The sequence below is a fragment of the Mixophyes fleayi genome, chromosome 4, assembly GCF_038048845.1.
Source record: "Mixophyes fleayi isolate aMixFle1 chromosome 4, aMixFle1.hap1, whole genome shotgun sequence".
Classification (NCBI taxonomy): Eukaryota; Metazoa; Chordata; class Amphibia; order Anura; family Limnodynastidae; genus Mixophyes; species Mixophyes fleayi.
In genome coordinates, this window is record NC_134405.1 from 319,662,994 (window position 1) to 319,683,979 (window position 20,986).

The following is a 20,986-nucleotide window of genomic DNA, read 5'->3' on the forward strand; positions in this document are numbered from 1 at the left end:
ATCCTGCACTTGGGCCTGAAGGCTTTGTTGCAAAAAAAAATAAAAACCCTGTCTAGGGCCTCATCTACAAAGTACAGCATCATTGTGAATGATCTAATACTGTAAACTGTTATGTGGCATTGAAAAGGGCATCAATTCTTACATAGGAAACAACAAACCCAGTTTTCCCCCATCTACATACTGCAAAGTGGAATTAAATCATTTATGCAGTTTTTGTTTTTTAAATCAGAATAAAGAGCTTCCAAGTGAACAGGAAGACAGAAGGCACAGACAGAAGAGACAGAGATGCCAAGGCTCACGCTGAACAGAAACATTCACACTCACTCTTCTCTTCAGCGTGATTCTAATTTTGGACTGATTGGTGATCAGACGGACGGGAGCGCTCATAATCTCATGGTCGCAGCTCTGAATGGCATCTGCTTCTATCCGGATCATCTGCCAATTTATCTCTTTAAACGTCAATACCTTAAAAGATAATAATAATAATTAAGAGAAACCATCCTCTATGGAATACTACAAAGTCACGAATGAGATATTGTCATTGTAATGTGAAACATAACAGTTACAAGGACAGATCAAATATTTACAATTCAAATTATGTATTTGTAAGGAAACAAATGTTAATCCAGTACATACACCTAATACTAGAAACACACGCTTGATAATGACCTCTACGGCCAATAATAATGAAGTCGATTGGGTCATTTTCAAAGATGTTGGTAAATAAGGTTGAAACAACTAGACTAACTGGTGCGCAGACGTGACCTGGGCGATCAGCTAGCGGGGGATGTATGGCCGGTTTGGCCACTACACATGTGACCAATTTGGACATCAGTCCTATAATGCCTTGTGACTGCACCAAGACTGGCCTGTGTGCGGCAGACCTAATATATCAAATTAATATCCATTTTATATAGAGGTATGGGATCTATTATCCAGAGACATATTGGAAAAAAAGCAAAGAAAACAAAATCAAATGTCAATGTCAGCATGTGTGTCATTGTCTGTTGCACCAACGTTTTGTCTTTGTTTGTTTATTTTTTGGTTTTTTTAATATGGAACTTGACATTAAGTCCCTGCGTGTAACCTGCTGTGAGTTTCTCGGCCACTTAATTGCGCTTCAGCTAATTAACCTTTAACTGGAGTAATATCATAACATTGTTACACAGATAATTACCAGTACACAGAAACACACGTCTCAGGGTATACAGCTGACTATATTGGCCGCTTTATTCAGGTATTTGGTTGGATGAAGGCCAATCAATGGCAACGGGACTGTGATAGTTATCAGATCACTATAATTAGCAGATTAGTCTCTTAAATTTCTGGTGGTTTCCTCTATCTATAAAATCATACGGCATAAGGAAATGTAAGTAGTGTGTATTCCTCTTTTTCACCATTACACTTCCAGATATTTTCTTTGTTTCAATTTATTGTATATTTTGATACCTTCTTCCTCATTCTGTGTCTTTCCTATCTCTCACTAACTTTCTCTTTCATTGACTCATAGTTTTGTCCTTTTCGCTCAGTTCTCTCTTACGTCTTACTCTTTACACCATCCTCTGTTACTATCCCTTAACGTCCCCTAACCTTTCCAATATCCTTTTCCCATTTTAAAGCGTAAAAAGGGAAGGAAAGGAAAAATGGGAGAGCATAGGGTGCAAATCTCTTATACCCGTGAAGTTGCATCCTCCTTTTAACAATATGTCATGTTCTGCTTAAAACTTTTACATTGCCCAGATTTTCCAAGAGCTACAAGTGTACATAAATCAGGGTGAGTGTACACCGTGTACAATTGTGATCTAAGTTAGGAACATACACATCACTGAACACCATCTCACACTGCGCTCGTTAAGAAAAGGACTGTTGGTGAACTTAGAATTCCGGGTCTGAACTTAACATTGAATCCTTGAGTGAAACCTATTGTGTGGTTCTCGACTAGGTAAATCAGTCCCAGTTAACCAAGCTTCAGCTGGCATAATACCTTAACATCATTTCAAACATAATTACCAAAACAACTGAGAAGATAGGCTGCTTTTATTGGGTATAAGGGATGTTATGTGAGGGATGGGGGCATTCCAGGAGCTCGGGACCTTGATTGTTAAGCGCTATACATCGTGAACAATGTACAGTCTTGCATTTACGCTTTTAGATATTTCTTCTACTCCATCATACATTATAGAAAATTTTGTAGCGTGAATCTCCCTTTTTGATCATTAAACTTTTTTTCTTTTCTTTTTTTTAAATGGACACATTTTAATACGTTCCTACCCCTTCTTCCTCACTCACACTGATTTTCAGTACTGCCTGGGGTGTTTCTCTGCTTTTCCTTTTAAACTGCTGTAAGTGATCATATACCGGGGATTGAAAAACCAGTTAATAAACCCAAAGGGTGATCAAAGCTAGAAACATGCAAATACCAATCAACATAACCCCATATTGTGTCCATGAAAGACTGACAAGATCAGACGCCAGAAGGAAAAGATCACCACAAAGTTCATAATCCTGGAGCCCTTTCTAAATTTGTTCTCACAGGACAGCAAACACAATGACAAGAAGGAGTGAGGCCTATTCAGGTCTCATTCCAAGAGAGGTGAGATCTCCATGTACAAACCAGGGTAACAGAGAATAAGATTCCATATATCGGTTAGAACATTTGTATGGGAGGTTCATGCTGTAAATAGGTATCTGACCCTCTCTCTTTTCCTCTTCCTCCTGTTCTCAAATCATTCTTCTACTAATCTGTTTTCTTCCTAGATATGGCTGGCTTGTAGATCATAACAGTAAAGGTTTAGTAGGTCACTTATTTAAGCGTCTGAAAAGAATTAGTGCATTGTCAGAACTGCTTTCCATCTTCTTTAGTCTGGTATCCAAATTCAGGTTTCTGGGAGGTCCAAGGGTTGATGTCTAGGTTCCAGAGGAGGACCAAACCTTCCTGTGGTATTTTTAGAGATCAAGGTTTGCCCTTCATCAATACTATTAGGTGGAACCGGAATCTCCATCTGTATGTTGTTATCTCTCAGAACTTCTGTTAAATGTTCGAGCTCACAAGATTTTGTAATGAAGATAGAGCCCTTATAAGTGGCTGTTGTTTTGCCAACATTCTTGTTCTTAACAAGACAATTTCTTCTTTCATGTTTGTCATTGTCTCTTGTTGTTCTGTAAGGAAAGTCTTCTTGAGATCTAGCATAATCCTGAGCAGAGCTTTAATATCGCTCTTCGCTAGCAGACCATCTCTGCATCCCTCTACAGAGGCTGTAGGTTGTTGGGCAGGAAACTCGTTACTGGCCCGCTTCAATCTTCACAAAGAAGAGTGTTACCTCGACTACTGAATCTTTTTTTATCATTCTCAGACATACTAATTACATTAGGAAGGTAATTTATGCTTAATAAGTTAAAGATTGCAGCTGAGGACCACTTAAAGTTAAATGTGTTGTTGGGAGCTGGTGCCAGTTCAGTGCAACAGGCGATCTGAGGGCCACACTCAGTCTAACCATTCACCGACAGCCCTCAGCTCCTCACTGCTTTATGCACCCGCTGAAATCGGCCTACTTGCTAAGCGCTGGGATAGTGGGCGACGCTCGGTAGGCCATAAAGCGGAGGACAAGTATGAACTTGATTGTGATTCCTGATGACAGCAAAGTTTTCAGACAGCTTTTGTAACGCAACGGTGTGATGCAAAGTAGTTATCTACTTTCAATTTCACTTACACATTTCACCATACATTTTCTGTGACGAGGCACAAAACAAAGGTGGAAAGCCCTCTGCAGAACTGCCTCTTCCAGACATAAACCCAACTAGTGGAAAGCTTGGTCACTATCAAAGAAAGGTTTGATTCCGCACTAGGGGGTAAATGTATCAAGCTGAGAGTTTCCGACGAGTTTGAAAAGTGGAGATGTTACCTATAGCAACCAATCAGATTCTAGCTATCATACTGTAGAATGTACTAAATAAATGATAGCTAGAATCCGATTGGTTGCTATAGGCAACATCTCCACTTTTCAAACTTGCCGGAAACTCTCAGCTTGACACATTTACCCCTAGGAGTTGTCCCTTCTCATACTTAAATCCCATTAGTTCCCCACTATTAAGGAAAAAAGTTGAGGCAGTGCTCTTACAACTAATATAAATTATAACTCAAAGACCAATGGTATAAAAAAAAAAACAACCAAAAAAAACAAAAAAAAACCACATGTGACGGCACTTCGGTCCACTAGTACATAATTCTTGTCATTAAAAGTCATTTTAATTTCTTAATTTTAAAAATATTTTCTATTTCAGGTAAATTCTAGCGAAGACTTTAAAAAACTAGATCTAGAGAAGTGAAGCAAAGAGCAATAGTGTGCAAAATTAAAATGATCAAACCCTTTAGTAGAAGCCGAAATGTAATTTGAAGGAAAAGGTTTGGAAAGCTGAATGAATGGTTCGATATATCTATTATATCATGTAACACATATTTATATTACATTAACATGTCTGCTGATAGGTTATTACACATTGGCGTCTCATTCTTTGCTTAAATGGGAGTTTAAATGAGGATCAAGCTAAATTTTAGATGAAAAAAGTAAAAGAACAACATAATTAAGTACAAATTAAGTGACAGTAGGCAGTGGTCTGAGCAATAGTCTACAGATTATAGGCTATGAGGAGATGATCACCTCTGTAGAGTTGAATACGTCACCTTAAGGTGTCTGCTCAGACAGACCATGAAACTATAGAATGTGAAGTTCACCTATCTGTAAGCAGTTCTGAGACAACAGATGTAACTGCACATAAGGACTATGCTGAAGTAGCCCAGCGAGTCCAAGTTGTCTATATCATCTTAGTAATAGACCACTTGTAAAAGCTATAGCAGTGTACAAGCGCCGTAATTTAAATCACAATTAGGACAAATCCTCTATAATGTATGAATTTTGTAGCCAGTCTGTTATGAGAGTCATTCAATCTTCATTTGTGTTGTTTTACCTCTCCACGCTGGGGGTCTTGTATCCGAGTAAACCTCAGGTCTCCGTGCTGCCAGTTGGCATTCACACTGTATATCCTCAGCTGGGACAGTTCAAATGAAGCATTGAAGGCTTTTGCCCGTATGCGGATGATGATCGAGTTTACAGACAGGGAGATTCCTTCCACCACTTTCTCTGCAAATCCATAATCACTGCAAAATGAACGGTCACCAATGTGTCAGTAAGCAGTAAACACACTATGAGAGTTATTTACGGACACGGAGTTTAGTTACAAATGTGCACAAAGTCATGGCAACCAATCAAACATTTGCTTTTATTGTCCGGCTAATAAACACAGCTAACTGCTGATTGGCTGCTACGGCTTATCGCACTTGACGCTGGGATGCAGGCTAAATGTTTTGATCAAAATATGAACCAATACCTCATGTTTTCATTTTGCTAGATACACACAGATATGCAGTGTTAAGGATAAGCGATGACAACTGTCTTTTTGATTTGCACCTAAATGCAATGTTAATATTCCATCTACTCTTATTTTTTCAACGAATCATATCAAACTTAATAGTAGAAATAAACTAAGAACACTCAATTCAGAAACTATAGTGAGCCGTTGCCCGTCCTATACTGCCCCATGTCCTGTATGTATTAGTAAAACAAATACAGGTCTGGGTAGAAGGGAACAATACAAGGCTGCAGAATGTAATGTTACCTGGCTGCAAACTGCAGCGATTAAGCAAATGTTGGATTCCAACGCTTAATACAGACAAGCAGTGCATTCTGGGAAGAACTGTAAAACCACAAATTGTTTACTGCTAAACAGAATCTTTCACAATGATTGTCAGACATTCCAAAGATGTGAAATACATAAAACTAGCACCCTGAGCTCTTTGTACCACTGAACATAATGCAGATAGACATCCACCTGCTTTAAAGTGTGCTAATTAAACAAACCTAGAAAATCTAACATGAATAATGTATATCTGAGCGAAGTCTAATTGCAGTGTACAATTAAGCACGTATACACCATACTAGAGAAAATTAACAGCAAAGCATTGTCCGTTCCTCCCTGTCTGGCCCTCTGCATGCCAGAAGCAGGTACTGGGACATACAAGCATGTTACAACACACACGCTTATGTTTGCTTTCATTTTATGATATGCACGAGACAATGACAGAATCTGATCAGTTGCTTTGGGTAACACAACCTTTTAATTTTTGGACAGTTACCTCATAGTTGCCAACTCTCCCTGAATGTCAGGGAGACTCCCTGAACTAGGGGTGATCTCCCTCACTCCCTGAAGAGTCTGGCATTCTCCCTGATGCTGAGCCAGTACAAGACGTGGTTGGCTTCCCCATCTGGGCAGCAGAGTGGCCTAGTGGTTAGCACTTCTGCCTCACAGCACTGGGGTCATGAGTTCGATTCCCGACCATGGCCTTGCCTTATCTGTGTGGAGTTTGTATGTTCTCCCTCTGTTTGCGTGGGTTTCCTCCGGTTGCTCCGGTTTCCTCCCACACTCCAAAAACATACTGGTAGGTTAATTGGCTGCTATCAAAATTGACCCTAGTCTCTCCCTCTCTGTCTGTCTATGTTTGTGTGTGAATGTGTGTCTATATTAGGGAATTTAGACTAAGTTCCAACGGGGCAGGGACTGATGTGAATGAGTTCTCTGTACAGCGCTGCAGAAATAGTGGCGCTATATAAATAGATGATGATGATCTGTGGCATGATGACACAGTTCAGAAATTGTGTCCTATGTCCATGTATTGATGCCTATGGAGGTGGCCATTTTCATGGAGACCAAGATTTAATCAAAGACTGACAGGTAAGACAACATGTAATGGAGACAGAAATGTAAGAGACACTTCAGTCTCTAGAGATTCATTAGCTGCTTTTCTTTAACGCATAGTCGTCTACTCTCCCGGAATATCCGGGGGACTACTGCATTTCTGGGAGAGCTACCGGGAGAGCAGGGCAAACTCCCGGTCCTCGCCCCCGAAATAGATAACTGGAGGGGGTGTGGCTTAATTATGCAAATATTGTGACATCTTAGCGCCGCCCCCTGCTGTAATTGGTCGAAATTGTGCCAATCGTTTAGGGGGCAGGGCCAAAATTGAGCAGATTTGTCAAGCCCCACTCCTGCACGCCCACCTCCCACAGGATCTCCCTGAAGTCAACGAGGAAAAGTTGGCAAGTATGAGTTACCTGTGTACCAGGTTCCATAAATATCTCCTGCCAAGCTCCTTACGCTCAGCCACTGAATTAACTCACCGAGTTATAGTGGCCGGCGCCCACCAATAATTAGCGTTACCCCTGTTCCACTTACTTGCAGCACAAGGTCAAATTAAACAACGCCATAGATAAAAGTATCTTGTACTACACCGAAAACATGATCCCAATAACACAAGAGATGCAATCACAGAACTGTATGCAAACTGGCAGAATGAAGTGCTGAGCTTATAGGTATGCCGGATCATAAGCCGGTTAATTTTACAGCTCAAAATATAATAAAATGGATAGTAAACAGCTTCAATCTCCAAACTCATGATGAACGAACAACATAAACCGTGCCCATATTTATAGCGTAAACAGAATATTAGTGCGGTGTTGATTAATAGTCCAGGTGCCTGCGCGGTGTTGCATACTGACAAATTACTCCACAGCCGCATCAATCTAAGCAGGAATCTATTATTTCAGAAAATGTGCCCGGCACGCTGCAGCGAAACCTTCATTATATACAGCAACATTTTATATTAACTACCAAGATGAGAATATGAGCAGGATGTACATTCTTATTTCACCAGCTCTGGGGTTTGGCCTCTCCTCAAATCTACAGCCGACCAAAAATAATTATTTTTATATTAAAAAATAAAACATATCTAAAACTCATCCAGGAGCTTTGCCAAAAGAATGAATCATTTACCGCTCTTGCCCAATGTGTCTATGGGTTTTCAATAAACAGACCACATGAAGTTCCAATATGTCATAAAATTGTGTTCTGTGGTGGAATGTTCAAGATTCCAAATAAATTTAGATATGAAGTGGTCACCTTATATGGAGAACTTGTTGTGGAAGCAATATTCAGGACAATGTTGCTTATTGGCTTAAACACAAAACACTTCAGTGATGTCATTGGCTCCTTTCGTACGGACAGGCTGCATGCTCATGGATATTACTGCAAATTGGCTGCCTCCACTGGAGGTCATTTGTGTAGCATGGAGGAAACGCACCTAGTTTTGCTGAGCAATACAGAAACGTCATCTCGTTTGGTGCAGCGAGATTTTTGAAATGAGAAAATGGGGTGAGAGAGGGAACATGTCTTGGGGACGCTTCTTGTTACACAGAGGGGTACATGGTCGTTTTCCCTCTAGAAAACAACTCAAATTTAGTACCAGATCAGAACCAGCGGTCTTCGGGTCTTGTCTTGTACTTTTAGTTTAGCCCGTATTGCGTCTCCATCATCACCATCATTTATTTATATAGCGCCAACATATTCCGTAGCGCTTTACAATTGGGGACAAACATAGTAAACTAATAAACAAACTGGGTAAAACAGACAAAGAGATGAGAAGGCCCTGCTCGCAAGCTTACAATCTTTTGGACAATGGGAGTTTCACACATGAGGTTAAGTCTACATCTTTAGTCGGCCAGCCAGACTGCAAAGGTAAAGGTGACTCATACGCTAAATGATCCTGTCACACAACAATGTTGGTCAAGGGGTAGTTGTATAACAGGTGGTAATAGGGCAATGTAGTGAGGTTAAGAGGGTGGTTGAGGAATATTATAAGCTTGTCTGAAAAATGTTGCATATCAGAAGTGAGACTCCTTTCCGGGGGCACTCTCAGCAATACAATAGAAGGATTCACACACGAAGCTGCCACATGTTATTAATTTAAGCCATAAATTAAAGTGAGCAGTATTTGAGGGGGAAAAAAAGGTAAGTTTATATTGCAAGGGGCGGTAGTAGTAGGAGGTTGGACTACGATGTGACATTGACACTTTTGCACAGTGCGCCTATGGTGATTCCGCACTTCTGGGTTGAGTCTAGGCCTGTACCTTGATGTGCACTGGCTGGACAATCCAACTGCACCGGTGGAAAACCAATGTTTTGTGATGCGCAATGAGTGCGCTTCACATATAACCTACATAATGTCTTAACGACAGATCTACGGTGACGGTACGGGCCTACTCTGCCACCCCTCTCCCCACACTTTATGGCGTTGTGTCGGTTGTAGACATGACTTGGGACCATTGGTCATCACTGACTACTCTACTGGTGTCGCATGGCCAAACCAAGAAGACCCGATCCTTCTTGGTTCATTAGAAAAGTGTCAGGACTGGAGGAGCTGTAGCCTAATAGCTTCCCAGTGCCACTAAACCACCAGGTGGGTAATTTCTAGAAATTCTACATATACACTGTTAAACTTATACATAAACACTGCTATTCTCAATGTGACTATATAATTATAATGTTTCCCCTAATCGTGAGTGAAGTGGAGATGGCGGGACCACAGAGGCTAAGGGCTAGATTTACTAAGCTGCGGGTTTGAAAAAGTGAGGATGTTGTCTATAGCAACCAATCAGATTGTAGCTGTCATTTTGTAGAAGGTACTAAATAAATGGAAGCTAGAATCTGATTGGTTGCTATAGGCAACATCCCCACTTTTTTAAACCCGCTGCTCAGAGCATGAGAAATATCTCCACCCATGATCAAAACCTTTTCTTCAATACTTTCCATTACCCTATATAAATATATTATAAAACAAACTTTATATTTAGTGGCCCTTCTCTATTCTGTTTAGAGATGTATTTATGAATACAGAAAATGTCACAGGGCAACAATTATTATGTTAATTACATATGTATCCATGTAAAAGCAGTTATACTGGAGAATCAGTAACTTTGCTGCTAAAAACTAATTTTTTCTGCCCTCTTTTAATGGGGTGCTTCAGTGTGAAGTGCTTGCTTAGCAATATATTTATTCACAGTAACAAGGCCTCTAGGTGGTGCTGGTGATTACAAACATACTGGGCAAGTAGATGGCTTGGATTTCATGATTGTCCATGAATAAGAATTCACAAAACTGAAACGGCAGCTGACACTGGTGTTTATAATCGTCAATATGAGAAATTAATTACACTGTGCAGATCCAAAGGTTAGTGAGAATATAAGAAACATGTATCATATCTATAACTAGGATACAGTACGCCTGCATGTTTAATGACATGACATGTTTGCTGTAGCAGAACTCCCTTTTGTTGCCAAGTAGCTGAACACGGATTATACAAAGTGGTGTACGGTCTATACAGTGTTACACATCACAGCGCACCTTCCCTTTCTGTTTGACATCGACCCGGCTGCCTAAGTATGCGTATCCGTCTTAATAAATATACACAGTCACGTTTGTATTACCAAGTTAAAGACACACCAATTACACTGTGGATGACATGATCCTACCAAATATTTGCATTATAAATGTTAAACAATACAGATCAGTGAATTCTGGGGCACGACTGCATTAGGTAGAAGAAATACTTTAAATTGTATCATGTTACATACCTTCATGCACTTCTACATACATACATACCTACAGGTCCTGTGTAATGGATCATACTTTAAATGCAGACATGGGACCAATACTGATTGTTCCCAATTGTAAAGCGCTACGGAATCTGTTGGCGCTAGATAATTAAACGTTGAAAATGATGATGATACTGCTTATGGCAATGACAGAACATACATATGTGCACATAAAATACACACAATATTCCCAAAAATCTATAAATAGCAAGGACACAGCATATAGAAGCCTTTAAAAAATAGTTGAGATCCCAGAATTATGTAGCAGCCACAACATTTAAAATTCAATATATTGCAATGGACAACACTTTATGGCCACCAATTAGCATGAAGGTTTCACTCAGGACCCAAGAATGTGAGTACTTAACTGGCGTCAAAATCCATGCAATTACTAGCACTTATCGTACAATACATGTAAATGAGGGAGACATGGGAATCTGTTGTTTCCAAAGTCACTATGGCCACACACGTCTGTGCTTATGTTTGGGAGCCGTAGTTTCCCAGTCCCCGTCTTCTGTGTTTTTACATTCGGAACGTTGAGGACATTGGAGTGTTCTGCGCTAACTTCCTGCAAGCGCTCATTTGTTTTGTTTTTTTTAGTAGCCCAACATATCAGGCACCATTTAGATCCATATGGTTTATAGAACATCCGTTTGGTCTTTAATGGTGGCCACACGTTGCAGTACAGATATTTGGCTCAATCAAAAGTAAATTTGATTGAGCCAAATGTCTTAAGGTTCAGTTGTTCTTTAAACACACATCTTTGACAAGATAAATAACTGAGCAATTTCACTGTATAAAGCCAAACAAAATGTATTTTTTTTTTAACTTTTTATTTTTTACGGACAAAAATAACCATTTACAATGGTTCAATGCAAAAGTATAGGCTGCAGTCTAAGAAATATTAGCTGTGCCCACATATTAGCCGTCACTGTGTGTGTAAGTCAACTTTAAAGCTTTCCTATCCTCTCACAGCTTCTGTACTCAACTATGTATTTATGTTTATATTCCTGTATCCTCAAGCCAGTTATATTTACTGTATAAAAACACAGAACAGAATACTTTGTCTTTAAGTAAATATTGCCATGTTTACTGCCCCGAGGAGACGGAAGGAATCATTACCTACAAACGCCACTGGCAAAGCACCATCAGAGGTTAAATGCCCATCATTACAACACAGTGCCAGCCTCCTTTAACCCCTCTCCACATTTCCCTTACTGCTATGGGAAACATAAAATGGACGAGTGTTTCCTCTCAAGTCACACTATATTAATAAATATACATTGTGACGAAGGGAGGCGCTTGCCACAGGCTTCTAAAAGAGGAAATGGGTATTTAGCTGGCAATCTGCAGAGAATTGATGCAAACTGAGTTACACATTTGTGCAGCAGTGCACCTAGTTTAAAGATAAACAGGTGGAGGGCATATGTGTGACAATATAATAGTATAAAGTTTGGTTTGACTTACACGGTTTGAAAGTGTATTTTCCCACAGCTACAGTAGGCTGACAGGGTGTGTCTGCAGTAAGAGTAATCAAGCAGAGCAGCTGATGAGAACTCCTTTTTAAATGGAAGGTGGGAGTGTCACCTGCCCATCAAGCTAGGGTTGTGTGAGGAGTGTCAGGTATAAAAAACCTGTCTGTTTTCATTGCTCAGGGTGACCGATGATGAATAAGTCAGCCGGTGTCTAGAGAACTGGTCTTGGTTAATTTAGCATTAGGGTCACGAAAAAGTGTGTGAAACTTTTATGTTGTCAACTAATTTGCCATCCTGACAATAAAGCAAAAGTAAACAAACATGAAGTTGTTCATGTATGCATAAAGAGAAGTGTGCCCATGTCATATATATTCATATATTACCTTTGTCCCGAGGCGGTCACCAATGGTGAAGGACCGTTACAGGAACGAGGCTCCTCACATGTGCTCATTTCCATTATTACTTTGTCCAGGGACTTTGAAAATCAAAAAAACATGAATTAAATTTCAGCACTGAACTTAATAATTCAATAATAAACATTCAGTAACACTCATTACAACAAAGGCCTTTAACAAATCAATGAATAACAAAAATGTGCTTTTTAATTCAATCATTCCTGCAAATAATGTAACTAAATATTACTGGTTATTCAATTAGACGATGATTTGAACCACCCAGTCAAAGCTGCAGGAAGTCCTAGAGAACAGTGAAATATTTGCAGCTTTGTATTGTGATAACAATTAAATTAGGCATTTCAACAAGAAGGTATCCAAGAACACAATTAAATAGAATCCTTTATTTTTGTCATTTGGGAAGAAAAACTTACCAGACTAATAGGGTGAGTCTTCAGCTTAGTCCATGGTATCTGCAAGACAAGAAAAGGGAATACCAGTTATTATAGAGTAATGCTGAATAATACATGTAAGCTGATATACATCTCTCTACATTCATATATACATATTTAATGACAATAAAATCTCATTCATGCACATGAGATATTTTACTTGTAAATTATAGTCAAATCAATTTTGGGAAAAACTGCTTGGTCTTTATAGCTAAGCTTTTTACTCTAGAACACATTTTATGAATAAATATATTGACGAGCTGGCTTTAAATGCCAGAACTCATACAATGCATGTGAATGTAAACAGATAATCAGACGAAATATAGTCTGCAAAATGATAAAAAGTAAAGAGTGGGGTGGAGGGGAGGGAAAGAAAATAAATGTATAAAGTGGTGTGTAAAATATATATATATATATATTATTTTTATTTATTTTTATCTGAGTGGATCATGAGCGATAGTCAGGAGAGGTCACCCAGGGATCCCAGACGTTTGTGAATTTTGAGGATTATCCAACATCAGCAGCAATTAGTTTCTCTATACAGCATACACATAGTTGCCAACTTGCTAAAATGTTTTCCAGGAACAGTCTGCCTCTAAGTCTGTACATCCACACAGGTAATTCTCGGCGGATCATGGAGTACTACAATACCCATCATGTCACGTTTACAGAATGTGATAATTGTGTACTTTTTTTTTTTTCATTTTAAATGCTCCTTTTCAATAAATAGGACCTTATGAAGCCCACAGAATAAGAATATATGGTAAGAATCGCATATAACATGCAGCAATTGGACAAGAACTGCTCCCATGTCTCACCAAACATGGATCTCCCACTTCATCACTGGGAACCTCCTGCGGTCCCACCACCGACAGCCAATGAGAAAGGAGAACTTAACCACTGTGAGGAAGTGCGGAATGCTGAGAACAGTCACTTGGAGCCAGATATGGAAGAGAGAGGAGACGTTTGAGGAGGTAAAACAGATGGGATGGAAACGACACCAAAATAGAGAGAAAGGGATGGGGGCATCATGTAAACGGAATAGGGTAATAGAGGTAGTGCAGTAATGGTACTGAGGAACTGACAGAAGACACATAGAAACAGAAGGTTAAATGATAAAGACAGAGAGAGCATCTCAAGCAAGAAGTTTTATAGTGCAAGGACAAGTAGCCGAGAGTTATGTAACAAACAGAGAAAGGGAGTTAGAGTAGGAAGAGCAGATGGTGGCAACAGAGATATTGAGAGACTTTGTTTACAGCAAAGAAGAGGAAAGAAGCCTAAACTGTCCACCTGCAGAGACCCCGGCCCCAGGAGACCATCTGAGGAGTCCGACTGTATCAGGACCAAGTCAGAAAGTGGCGACACTGACAGACTGACTCACTGCATTTACCAAAGATTATACACAGTCTGTCCTAGCCAGGTGGGCCATTTGTGAACAGCGCCCACATGACACCCAAAGATAAGTGGGTAGAGTAAGACAATAAAAAAAATCATAATATGAAACATCGGATCTGTACTGGCGAAATTGTGTCCAACGAGGAACCCTGTCCCACGTTTGGTGGAGTTGCCCGAAAATCTAGCCCTTTTGGCGAGAGGTATCTGACCTTTAGGACCACGCACCTTCTCCTTCCCCTTTCATATACTCCCACGCCGGCCTCCTGGAATCCATAACTTCATCTGGAAACTTCCATCAGACATCCTTCCTGCTGCTCAGAACTGGAAGAGCCCGGATCCCCCTCTATCACATCCCTAATCAAAAATATCTGTCAAATCCATGGAAATTCGGCTTCTCCTTCGGACTAGGCTTGAGAACTCGACTCCTCTGTCTAAATCACATCTCCCTTTCTATGCCCCACCCCTCCTATATTAACATGTCTCCATGTTGTTACTTCCTAATGCCCAACACAGCCGTGCTTGTTGGCGCCTTAAATGCTACAATTGCCGCCCCAGTCAGTCTAGATTGTCTTTATAATTTTGATATCCTCTGTACTAAATAGAAGACATTGATAAGCTGTCTTATTTATGCATTTGCTCCCCTTGTCTTTGTCCCACTCCCCTTTGTTTGTTTTGTCCTTCTGTATCCCTCAAGCTTTCCTCAAATTTACAAAAACTTAATAAAATATTGTTTAAAAAAAACAACAGCTTAATAATAAACAAAGAGGTTTCAAAAACAAGAGCACTAAGGAGACACTAATAATAAAACAACTTTAATAAATAGAGGGTAGTTATTGACTACAAATGGCCTACAGTCCCTAAACACAAGATTTACATAATTGTTTATAGTTTTTAGAGAAAGTTATGGTATCCAGTAGTTGTGAGGAAGCAGCCGCCACTTACAACAACCAGACAAGAGGACCACGCTACTCGAACACAGGGACATGACGCCTGGTAAGCTATTAGTTCTCCATCTGTGAGTTATAACCAGGCCGGCTAATACCAAGATAAAGGCGACTAATAAAACCCTTGGGCTATACTGCAGAGAACTGACTGAATCATTAGGACTTCTCTTTCCTAATGTTGTTGGCCCCTGCTACATAGATAAGTCTGCAGCTAGAGGCTCACCAGAGAACGATACTGAACTTTAGCACATTTTTCCTCTGTCTGTATACAGTGGTGGCAGCCATTTTTTGTGAGCTGAACCAGTTTGCAGCTTATCAATTCGCTAGACCAATGGCATCACTAATACGGCATCACCTGACTCATTCACGAGACCTGACATAATGCACAAGGTACTGGTACCCAGCGGACTGTAAGGCTGTACTGTCACAAAGTATTAATTCAGCCCATAAAATGGCTGCTTCCACGTGTGTAGGCGACAGGTTAACGTTAATATAACGTAAGCCCTCTACTGAAGAGGACTGGACAGACTGAGTTACCCAGCGCTGCAAACTGCATCTGGCTACAGCCAACAGGGGTGGGAGAACCTCCTCGTTTCCTACATTGGTGAGGGCAGGTTATATTTTGGAAATTTTGTCCAAAAATGGACAACACCTTTGGATCATAGTGGTACCAAAAGCATAGAGAGGATGGGGATTTAGTTTAGTAATTTAGTCCATTTATATCTCTGTGCTGAAAGGAGCGTGCTAACGTGTTGTAAGTCACACTGCATTCAGTGGAAGAGGTTTTTGACACTTCTGAAATTAGGGGAAAATTACCCATTTACTCGCTAGAGATCATCATCATTTATTTATATAGCGCCACTAATTCCGCAGCGCTGTACAGAGAACTCACTCACATCAGTCCCTGCCCCATTGGGGCTTACAGTCTAAACTCCCTAACACACACAGACACACACACAGACAGAGAGGCTAGGGTCAATTTGTTAGCAGCCAATTAACCTACCAGTATGTTTTTTTTGGAGTGTGGGAGGAAACCGGAGCACCTGGAGGAAACCCACACAAACACGGGGAGAACATACAAACTCCACACAGATAAGGCCATGGTTGGGAATTGAACTCATGACCCCAGTGCTGTAAGGCAGAAGTGCTAACCACTTAGCCACCGTGCATTTAGAAAGTACATTTTACCACAATGGTTCATTTTTTTGGGTTTCACTTCCATTTATGATACTTTTTTAATTCAATTATTTTTTTGCACAGAGAGAGAGTTCTAGATTTTCTGTCAATATAAATGGCAAGAGATTTTAAATAATCTCCCTCCCTAAATAGGAAGGTCACAGGAAAGGGCCGTCCACACCCACTGGTCAAACAGGCCGGCCGGGAAGTGGACAGGGAGCAGCGTGGGACACGGAGCGAGTGGGAATACATTTTGTCCTATATTTCATATTCTTCCACCCAAGACTAATTCCTTTAACGATGTATCCCTGTAAAGATCTCCATTTTTCAAACTTGTCCAGCTGAGCAATATAGGGACACTCTTAATGTACATTAGTTGCAATTCATCATATATGTTCTTATTGTAGGGGGCTTATTATTTAACATGTATTTAGAATGGGGAAAAAATTACATTCTAATTAAGTGTAGTTAGAATGCCATGATGAAGATTAGAGTGCACAGCTAGACAGAATCGCGTGTACTTATATGCATCTGCTCATTGGCAAAATGTCCTGTGGAGGATTTTAAGCAACTACGCTCCTGAAATGTGAAGGACTATTTAAGTTATAGTCTGAATACCTGAAAGCCGGTGGTCACTGCAAGCTAGCAAATGTTGTTATGGATTACTACATATTTTTTAGTTGTTTAAAAACCATTCATCAAGGGAATGTGGGAATTTGGACGCATAGACCTCGGTCCATATAGATAATATTGCTGTAACTTCTGTAGTACAAAAGTAATGGCTACAGCATCATCATCATCATTAGCTATTTATATAGCGCTACTAATTCCGCAGCGCTGTACAGAGAACTCATTCACATCAGTCCCTGCCCCATTGGAGCTTACAGTCTAAAATACAGCATGTAATGTTCCCAGTTTAAAAAAAAAAAAAATCTAAATACAAATTGGAAATCTAACAATGCAAACGCGTCATTCTATACAACACTCATCCCAATACATAACACCATAACAAAGAAATGATCAATGAATTAGGCCTACCACTGGTTCTGGGCAGTACTCATCTGTGTCCTAACACATTATATATATTCATTGTTTATTATGCTCTGTGTCTGATCATACTAAAACATTCATATTTCCCAACATAAACAAACACAAGTCACTCAGCAAGAGTAGCCCAGCCTACAGTTTCAACCGTCGCTAAAACAATCTGCTTCTGCCAAGATTGGACATTAATATTGTATTCTCCCTGCCTGTGGAACCAAACTAAACAATATACCTCAAATAAACTATTTATAATGAACTGCCTCATAAGAAGAGTAGTGAGATTTTTAAGCCAAAATAAAAATTGTTAATATAACAGCTAAGGACAATATGCAAATAAGTCTCTCCCATTCAAACCTGGTACACAAATATGGATATTGTGACTTTATAATTTTCGATAAAGAGCTTTAAGCCAAGAGCTCATTTCATAGCTGTAGTACACACTGCAAAATTGGCAAGGACAATAAAGATAGTATACAGAAGTCTAACAAGTCATACATTTGTGTGATATGTGTACAGTTTCTTTGGTAACAGAAATCGTCAATACAGACTGATTTTTACTCAAGTATTATGGTCAGTGAATTCAATCAAGGCTTTAGAGGATAAAAATGACCATGATATGCTTTACTGTTTGAGCTTTTTGTCTCTACTCAACAACTTTCTAGCCACTTTGCAAGTGATTTTGGATGTTTCTTTGGCTGCTCATAATGGGGACTGGAGAGGGAGGTGGATACTTCAACACACTTTCCTGTTTAAAGTGCATAATGTAGGCCATCGCCAGTCCACAGTGGAAGCAGTCATTTTAGAAGTTGAACCATTATTCATAAACATGGTAGGAACCACTGAAGCACATAATGAGCAGTATTCATGTTCTCAGAGCAATGACAGGCTGCAATCTCATGTACATTGGTAAGGGTACACTTTAACAAAGCTGGAATAATAAGGCCAGCTAATACTGAATAATTCACTTTACTCTCAAGGTTCTTACGTGACAACAGGACATTCTAAAGTACCAACAACACCAACAGTCTGAAATGAATAATGCTTTAGCTACTAACCCGAATAGCAGCTTTGTTGCAGAAGACTTTGTTGATGGCCAGCCAGGTGGGTAAATCCAGCATGTTCTGTAGAACGTCTTCATCCAGCTCCAAATTGGTCAGCTGACCTTCTCCTTTAAGGGTGCTGAGGTTGATCTTGTCGGGGGACAGATTCTTGGTGAACCTAGAAACAGTATAAATCCCCATGTTATATATAGTCCATCACAAAATCCATCACAAAATATAAAAGGTAAAACACTGTATGTAATATCTATGCGCTGGGGAAAGGAATGTGGCGCTAAAATTTTAGACCGTAACGGACAGAAGGGCAGCATTGACTCCTACCGGACCTCCTCTTAATTTACTTTCAATGTATATATTAACATGTGAAACGCGCAAAAGAGCAGAAATGTATGAATAATCCTTAAAGGTCTGTATCACCTTCAGATTGCTTCAAATGACTTGGATATCTATATATCAAAGTCAAAGTGGCCTACTGGTTAGCACTTCTGCCTCACAGCGCTGGGGTCATGAGTTCAATTCCCAACCATGGCCTTATCTGTGTTGAGTTTGTATGTTCTCCCCGTGTTTGCTTGGGTTTCCTCCAGGTGCTCCGGTTTCCTCCCACACTCCAAAAACATACTGGTAGGTTAATTGGCTGCTATCAAAATTGACCTTAGTCTCTGTCTGTGTGTGTGTGTGTTAGGGAATTTAGACTGTAAGCCCCAATGGGGCAGGGACTGATGTGAATGAGTTCTCTGTACAGCGCTGCGGAATTAGTGGCGCTATATAAATAACTGATGATGATTTCATTGGTTGGTTTCATTCTCACCACAGAATTTAAATACGTTGTTAAGTGTGTTAGTTAAGTGTAAGTACTGAGCTTTACCAGCTAGGAGGGCCTTACTACAGTGTCCTTTACTAAACTATCTATTAAAACAGGAAGTTACAAGAGCAAATTAATATTTCTTCCCCCACCTCATAAATGTCACATTAAATATTTTTTACATATAAATTTGTGAATGTTTAAAACGACGATTTCATATCAGGTTAAATATTAAACTATAGATTTCTCTTCAATCCTTAGCACCAACCCTGGAATTGCCCATTGGAACTGTGAGCACAGCAAGGGACGCAAATGGTTAAAGGTGCCCATTTAATGATTTAATAAAAGGTGAATGATTTTTAATGTATTCAAAGAAACACTGAAGCAAACAACAGATTCTACAGTAAACATAACACTACATGCATACTTGCTAATATTTTCTTGGGACACTTTGCTGAAATAAAGCACCCACGCAGGTTACGTGCATTACAGACTGGATGGACCTTGGAGGACTACAAGCCCCAGCATGCCATGGTTACCAAATGTGACAACTTTTGCATTTGAAATACTCCTTTCAATAAATGTCAACTTCTAAAAACCAAATAATAAGTATAGAGGACAAGAACTGCATCAACCATGCAGAAAAATAGGCATGTTATTGGTCAATAATGAAAAAACAGGGACATTTCCTGGGACAACAATGTATAGGGGCACCTCAATAAAACCTAGGATTGGCCCCAGTAATTAGGGTATATGAAGAAATCCCCAGTGTGTGCAGCTGCAGGGCACAGCATGTTTGCAGTAATCCTTGTGTCCCACACTTTATAGTGGCTGTAGAAGGAGAAGTGCGAGCAGGAGGACCAATGAGAAGCCGCAATGTCTGTTTCTTATTGGTCCTCCTGCTCACAGGCCCTTAAGCCCACCTACCGAGCATCACACGGCCCTGTTCACCCGCCAGAGCTGGGACCCAAGGGCCCTGGGCAGGTGGTGAAGCCAACGGTAAAACTATAGGGGCCGATTAAATTAGACGTGAGGTTCCATAGCACAAAAAAAAAAAAAAAAAAAGGCAATTATGGTAATAACATCGCCCAATTTCGGTTGCATCCCTAGGAGGTGCAAAGATAACATGAGCATACTTCATTATCTAAGCCAGGGTTGTCCAACCTGCGCCCAGCATGCCTGTAAATGTGGCCCAGAAGGAGTTTTGGTTGTGGCAAGGGGGCAGCACTGTTAATGGAAAAAAAAAATCCTGGAAAAAAAAACGAAAAGAAAATACTTACCTTGCGGTCACGTCAACTGGTACTCCAGCTCCCTCCCTTCTCTTTCACTGGTGCACGCACAGTGAATGTCGGGCATGATGTCACCACGCCCAACATCCATTGCGGAGCGCAGCACAGAGGAGTCACCCGCGCGAGAAGAACAATCAGCAGCACAGAATTGGAGAAAAGAGGAGAAGAGGACAGGAGAACAAGCCGATTAAAAGGTAAGTTAAGGGGGATTTTTTTTTATTTCAAGGGACGCTGACCAGTGAATAAAAGTCACCTGGTCCTGGAGCATCATGGACCTTATCTCCCTGCTACATACTTCTACTTGTAATACTGATGGGGCATTATATATTATTCTCTTTGGCCCATTATAAGTTGTTATCCCTTAAATAACAGTGGTGTAATTAGCAAAACAGGTCACAATTTGGGGTCACAGTGGTGT

The 20,986-nt window shown here is 40.1% G+C and overlaps 1 protein-coding gene across 2 annotated transcripts in view; it reads right to left on the reverse strand.

Annotated features, from left to right (window-relative positions):
• The window catches only part of BLTP3B (bridge-like lipid transfer protein family member 3B), an 80,675-nt gene that overhangs the window by 40,954 nt on the left and 18,735 nt on the right, over window positions 1-20,986 (reverse strand). For both annotated transcript variants that reach the window (XM_075210176.1, XM_075210177.1), the window contains exons 2-6: window positions 18,475-18,637; window positions 12,843-12,881; window positions 12,400-12,491; window positions 4,966-5,155; window positions 325-465 (exon numbers count right to left, since the gene is read on the reverse strand). In XM_075210176.1, coding sequence (XP_075066277.1) covers window positions 325-465; window positions 4,966-5,155; window positions 12,400-12,491; window positions 12,843-12,881; window positions 18,475-18,637 — 625 coding nt within the window. The remainder of the gene's footprint in view (window positions 1-324; window positions 466-4,965; window positions 5,156-12,399; window positions 12,492-12,842; window positions 12,882-18,474; window positions 18,638-20,986) is intronic.